This window comes from Mya arenaria, chromosome 5 (genome assembly GCF_026914265.1).
Source record: "Mya arenaria isolate MELC-2E11 chromosome 5, ASM2691426v1".
NCBI classification, from domain to species: domain Eukaryota; kingdom Metazoa; phylum Mollusca; class Bivalvia; order Myida; family Myidae; genus Mya; species Mya arenaria.
The window spans coordinates 80,235,512-80,243,027 of NC_069126.1; the positions used below are offsets into that span (position 1 = coordinate 80,235,512).

General features: G+C 35.5%; 1 protein-coding gene across 1 annotated transcript; it reads left to right on the forward strand.

Moving 5' to 3' along the window:
* Positions 1-893: 893 nt before the first annotated feature.
* LOC128234535 (uncharacterized) lies at positions 894-3,024 on the forward strand. Its single transcript, XM_052948800.1, has 2 exons — positions 894-992; positions 1,278-3,024. The coding sequence occupies exon 2, from the start codon at positions 1,287-1,289 to the stop codon at positions 2,151-2,153; it is 867 nt and encodes a 288-aa protein (XP_052804760.1). The 5' UTR covers positions 894-992; positions 1,278-1,286; the 3' UTR covers positions 2,154-3,024.
* Positions 3,025-7,516: the final 4,492 nt, after the last annotated feature.

A 7,516-nucleotide genomic window follows, 5' to 3' on the forward strand; every position in this document is an offset into this window, starting at 1 on the left:
GTAAAATGCCCAATCTAGATATATTAAATATATATATATATATATATATATATATATATATATATATATATATATATATATGTGAGCGTTTCAATTGTTAAGGTATCAATTTAATGGGGACACGGGCGTCCCCGCTACTGGACAGGCGCAAAAATTGGACCAAGTGAAAAATTTTGATACCTCAAGTTATAAACTAGGTGAGTACAGCTCACCTTGTCGTAAATTTCCAATTCATACTTTCGCTTTAGACCTGCATTTATCTCCAATATGCACGCGCGATAAGCGAAACATAAATATAGCTATTAGACATTACATATTTTAAGTCTTGCCGATGACAGAAAACTTGTATTCATTTCTTTCAAATACTTTTTTCAAAATAGTATCACTCCCTGTTAAGCTTTATGATAATCACCTGTTCTGAGTGTCAGGAAATATCATGCCAACCAATTTATATAAACTGCATGAAGAAACATAAAACAATTCAAACAAGTTCGGTCATTTATAATATATAAATAAAATAAATTGCAAAAAAATGTGAAACAAATACGCAAAGATATCATATAATTATCAATAATGCCTGTATAATTGTGCAATAAGACAAAGAAAAATAAACATATAGCTATTTATTCAACGATATCTTATCGCCGATATCATTCTTGAACTAAAACGTGCAAGAGTCCAATAAATGATTAGGTCATGTTTTATTGCACAACAAAATGCTAAAAGAAGTGTTTTATAAAGGTATTTCCAATGGAAATTTTATCTCCAAACGTTTTAGAACAAAATATGACGTAAGTCTTTAGTATTTAATAAGAAGCGAGCGGCGTGGGTTACACAGTAAGGCGAGAACAAGCGGATGGAGGACATCTCTTTGTAAAATATATTACAAAATAATTATATTTAAAGTTGATATAAATATCAATAATATAAATTAACGAATTGAAAGGAAGTGAAAGTGCTGAAATATTAAAGACGATCATAATTATATACAGGTATTCATAATTTTGTTTTATTTTGCTACATGATATCGTATTAATTATAAGGAAATTCTCTTTGGTAAAATAATTATGTATACAGGAATAATTGTTTATAATAATAACCTATCAATTTTGATTGGACATAAATTTGCATCGGATATCTGGCTAGATCTCAGTTAACCTTGCAAAAATAATAATAAAACGTTTTGTTACATTCATTATAGATTAGCTTGCATGTGACATCTGTTATATTAATTTTTAATAGACCTACGTGATTGGATAAAGTATCTTCTTTTACAGTGAAAGAAAATGGGACGTGCCAATTTGTCAATTGTGAGTTTTAACTCATCCAGAAGAGGACTCAATTCATTGAAGACATCGGAAAGGAGCACATATCTTAAGAGCATTTTTGAGGGATCTTCGCCCGATAGTTGTCTACTCCCCGGCGATGACAAAGCTATGTCTATGAATGCTGTGGTTGGCTACGGACAGTATCAGGTCATATCGGCCGACGGGACAGTTCTGTTGTATGACAATAAAAGGATTAGTATGAGTGAACCACAGGTCAGTCTGAACAGTTTTGGACCACTGCCGGAACTTTACACATACAAAATGGTGTGCCCCAGTGTTCAAGTGTTGGATGGACGGTCCGTTGTAAAAGAGTTTTCGCTCGTGTCCTGGAAATACACAATGTTTACGGAATCTAAGGAAAGGACAAGGACCCTTGAAAGTACGATAGTTTTTTCTCAAAGGCTTGCATTTTCAACCGGAAAACCTGTTTTTATTGGGGGTGAAATGGCCATCGATTGCGAAACCATTCAAACGATAACGACGAACCTTTCGCAGAAGGGAAAAGAAAGGTTTTTGTCTGACGCCCAGTCTGAAATGGTAGAGCACGCCTTCCTACCGTCCACGACAAGTGCCACGTTTCGGGACAGGCGACATCTCTTTGAACTGAAACTGTACAGATGCAAAAGTGGTCCAATGCTTTCTTCAAGCGGAAGTCAACCTGATTGCTTCATTTCTTCTAAGATCCTGGAGCTCTCCGAAGCAAAGCTGGTAGACGTGGAGAAGGTCTGTAGCAGGCAGTGTAAACTAGAAACGCTGCGAAAGATCTGCCCTACGGAGACGACCGTGACCATTCCCCAGCGTCCACCACGGCACCAGGGTGGCTAATATTATTTACTGAATAATATCCGACAGCTCAAGAAAGACATCCGTCGAGTGAATGTTATTTGCAAACTCTTTTCATGCCTACTGAACGTTTAATGTGTTTTAAAATCGACTTTTTCTACGAAAACAACTGTGAATTTGTGATAGGCTTTTGTATCGAATCTGGTCGTATTGATCGGAATCGGAGGCCAAAAACTTAAATACTGGCCATAACTAAAAATACATTCAAGATATTCAAGTGCAACTGTGTACACGTATTAATACAAATGCGCACATTTGTAACAATGCTATTCACTTAGGAATAATAACTTTTAAACTAAAACAACAGACAAACATTAATTTGCATCTGCATTTATCGCTATTGTTTAAGGTATTGTAACAGAAAATATAAAAAAAATAATATTATCGCTGATGATAATAAATATCGATTACCTGCAGTTACACCATCGGAAACAATGGACATTACAACATAGTGTCAATAAAGAGTTCAATGAATGTTTGACTGTTTTTAATTGTTTTATGCACTAAATGATAACATTTTTAAGATTAAGCTTTTTGAAGTGGACAGTTTTACTGATTATATAAACAAGTTAAAAGTTGATTGTTACGTTCACAGTTTTTACTACGTGTTATGCGTTTTTGTAAGATAACTATACATTGTCAGGCTAGTAGCAAACATGTTATCTTTAAATGAAACCGGTTTTGTATCAGTCAGTGGCGAAACAAATATAAATAAATCTGATCAGGGACACAATGCTTGATGCTAAACGCACTTGGGTGCATATTCCTTAAAAACATGTTTTTTTTTGTAGTTATTCTTTTGATAAACATAATACAGCCTTCTTATGTACATGCTTGTAACTCAGGATTCTATTATGTGATGTATTTATGCAAATCGTTTTGTTTGTAGAAAAATATTTAATAAAAGTGTATAACACAATCTGACTGTCACATGTAATCCTTATGTATCACATAGAGATATACCATCCAGTGATATTGCGTAAGGGGGGTGGGGGGAGGGGACGCAGTTAACGGGTGCAACTTAGGACGTTTCCCCTTAAAGCAAAATCAATATATAGTTTCGATGTTGTTAAGATATTAGATGTTCTCCCTGACAAAAATTTGATTATTTTTTTCTGAAATGACATGAAGAAGTTTACTATGACAGTTCGAATGTGTAGGAGAGGAGTTGCGCCGCCCGCCCCTTTAATCCGCTAGTGAATATATAAGGAAATGCGATACCGTTAACAAATACTTTTGGGTGGACATCCCATTATTTCACCATGAAGAAAAAATCCATAGCGAGCAATGGAGGATCGTAATTTGTTGACGCTTTATGTCCCTTTATACATATTATTGCTTTTAGTAATCGAAATGCTGAAAGATGCAGCAATGCCAGATAAATAGACAGTCATAGTCACTCATTTCATGGCACCATTGTCGTCATATATTGTACTGCCAGAAATACTTGTTGTGTGATCTGCTAGTAGGTATTAAATATTGGTCTTGAAATATAATCGATTATCGGAAATTATCAGTCAAGTCAATTTTCGATTATTTAATAAAAATCGAAAGTTCATAAAAACATTAAATGTAGTATTCAAGAAAAAAAAAACTGCATTGAAATTTTAACAGGGAAAACGAGATTATGTGCTTTTATTTACTTTTAACACCCCTCCCACATTTTTGAAAATAGCGCTCAATGTTCCTGCGAATATTCCAAATTGTTTCCGCATCGCCCAATATTTAAATATCAAAGGGGTATTACTCTTACCTGTAATTGTCAATGATTTTGAAGTGCAGTGTAGACTTTTGTCAAGTTGTGCATTTTTAAGGGCAACCATAGCAAAAGCCTGAATGGATGAAATAAATGTTGTTTGAAACCATGACGAAACCCTGAATGACTGTTATATATGTGGTTGTCACCCATATCTAACAACCGAATGACTGGAATTAATGTGGTTGGAAACAACATCGAAATCCCGAATGACTGGCATGAATGTGGTATGCAACAGTAACGAAATTCTGAATGACTGATATGAATATGGTTGGCAACAGTGACGAAATTCTGAATGACTGATATGAATATGGTTGGCAACAGTAACGAAATTCTAAATGACTGATATGAATATGGTTGGCAACAGTGACGAAATTCTGAATGACTGATATGAATATGGTTGGCAACAGTAACGAAATTCTGAATGACTGATATGAATATGGTTGGAAACAGTGACGAAATTCTGAATGACTGATATGAATATGGTTGGCAACAGTAACGAAATTCTGAATGACTGGTATGAATGTGGATTGCAACAGAACTTTACAAAATTCTATATGACTGAAACAAACGAGGTAGTTTGATAGATACCAGTTTAAGACAATTTATTCGAGCCATTTTCGATGGGAGAATCTTAGGAGGCATTAAATACGCGTAAAGTAATTGCGCAATCCATTTCATGTCCTCTTACACTGGTGAAAATATAAAAAAATCAAGGAACCTGGCCGAGAATGGTTCTCGCTCAAAAAACGGGACTAAACTGTTGTTTGTGAATAGTACCTGGCCGAGAACGATTCCCGCTCTAAAACGGGACTAACCTGTTGTCGGCAAATGAAACATGTCCGCGAATAATACTCGCTCAAAAATGGGATTAACCTGTTGTTGACGAATGAATGGTGACCGAAAATGATTCCCGCTAAAAAACGGGACTAATCTGTTGTTGGCAAATCAAACTATATCAAAATGATTCCCGCTCAAACACGGTACTAATCTGTTGTGGCGAATGAAACCTGTCCGATAATTATTCCCGCTCAAACATGGTACTAACCTATAGTTGGCGAATGGTATCTGACCGAGAATGATTCCTGTTCAAAAACGAAACCAATCTGTTGTTTGCAAATGGAGCCTGATTGAGAACGGTTCCCGATTGTCATGATTGTTGTGATACTGGTATATGTCTGCAGCCTTTTACCCTAGACGGCATAGCATTACATCGAACGACATAGTTGATGAGTTAAACGGACGTCAAACATATGTCACCAGGTAGGTTGCGTTAATAACGCTGCTTCGTAAACAAGCAATGAATATCGCGATACATGCATGTTTATATTAAAGGAAAATGGTTAAGTTGATATATGTACTGGGTGAGTACCTAAATCGGAACAGTACCTAAATATGGAACACCCATTATAAAAGCGTTATTCCGATCCAGGTCAGTTTGATTACGATTTTAATCAATATAGACGTTTGCCTTAGATACAAGTTCCAAAGAACATGATTCTCCGGTAAGTATTTCAAACACTGCTATCATTTAAAGTTTTTCATGTTCAAATGTCAATACATGGCATGCGGGGGGAAATACTTCATGCTTGCCACAATCACAGCATACTGGTACAGCCTGTATTACTGAAATCATCAATTTTTACTGACAAAAATGTAATAAAAAAAACAAGCTGGAAATAACAGAAATTTATAATTTACTTAAACGAAACATGGAGCAATAATTTAAAAAAATCATAAAAAATAAATTAAAACTGTTCTATATTTAGGTACTCCGAGGACGAAAATGGCAGTCAATGACTGTGCGGTTAATAAAGTACTATTCATGCAGATTGGTAGCATTTTTAAAAATGCCATTTATATCAACCAATTGGTCTTGAATCCTAGTATGCTGATGGAAAATTTTGTAGTTGTGGTGCAGGTCTAACTAAAAATATTTCAAAAATAGTGCCGAAAGTGTTCCGTTTAGGTACTCACCCAGTATAAAACAATGGAAATAAGGGAGATGTTGTATCATGTAATACGAATGATACTGACGTTATTAAAAACTGTTCAATGTAAACAATATTGAAGTCATCAAATGAGTATGTGATTTGCTTATGTAGTTTATATTTTAGCTTAACTTAACTTTGACCGTGAACTAAATCTGATGTTTACCCCCTCTTTGGTTCGGAATGCACGTGATCGATTTGGATATTTGCCCCTATCTGGTTAGGTTTTCAGCAGTTTTACACTATTGCATTATATTGAATAACTGATTTTGACTCCATAAGCTTTGGGAATATTAAAGTCATCGATGGAAATTCTAGTAACATTCCGTCTCGCTGCGAAACTTGTGGTCCCTATTCCTCATTTAAAAGATATCTTAGTCTGAAACCCTGTGCTGCTTAGGAGTAATTATGTTCATCCGTAAAGTTACGGGCAAAATGAATGCGATTATTGTCATTCCGATATTTAGCTTTAAAACACCAAAAAACGAGGCTAGGCATTGATATTTACGATCTTAAGCCTACGATCTTTATTGAATCTTGGCCTCATACTTATATGTGTACTTAATTTAATTTGAAACTAATCCTGTCAAAAAGCTATAAATACATTTAAATCCCGGTGAACACATGGCTCGCTGGCCGTTCCAAAGAGTCGACCTTGACATTTATTGATAAATATAGTTTGATGAATACGCGGTCTGTCAGTTTTGCTTGTACATTGTTCGTCCCTCGCTCAGTGTATCTTAGGGCTTAAAATGGTCTTTTTTAAATCGCTACTGAGCTTGACCTTGTAGTTTCTATTGTATCATTAAACCACCAAGGACTATTTCTACACACTTATAACTTTAGGACGAGGAAAACAATGTTCCCATTGTTTAAACAGACCATTGAGAATGTTCTCGCTAGGGCCTTCATGCGACAAGTTTCTTTTGAAGTTTTACGGCTATATGACAGAATGGTTGGTAACATTACCCCAGATTGAACAACTTCCTTACCTGTTATTTCCACTGGTAGTAAGAGATACTCTTAAATGCTTTTTCTGCAATTAAAATATAGACTAGACACCATTTCATAGAAAATGGTAACACTAGTTATTAAGATGCTTCTGTTATATAACCCCTTGCATGGACATTGATAAACAGTAACACTGAATACCATTGCACATATCATTTGGTGTTCGCTAATTTGAAGCAAATATTGCTATTTTGTTCCTGAATTCATTTATTAATTATAAGCATACATGTTATGTTCTAACCCTTAAGATCTTGCTGATCATTGGCTCGATTATTGTGCTATGCTCCGGTGGCGAAGTTGACAAAGCGAAAGAACGACCTAGTAGCGGAAAGGTACTCCGCAAGAACCAAGTAGCTCCCGGAAATATCCCCGGCTTCAGGGCCGGCAGAAGGCGCTTCTGATGTTCGAACTGCTCAGTGACCACACCTAGAGACTGTTATAACCGTTTCAATGTTGTGCCATTTTGTTTATTGTTTCTATTTTTTCTTAAGATTGGTTTGTTCAACTAATCCGTCCCTATGTACCATTGTATGTTGTTAAATTTTCAAAGCAATAAATACCTTCGAATGCTAGGAGGATTTTGTTCA

Excerpts from the sequence above, each read along its gene's own strand:
- LOC128234535 (XM_052948800.1), top strand. The coding sequence starts at position 1,287 with ATGGGACGTGCCAATTTGTCAATTGTGAGTTTTAACTCATCCAGAAGA.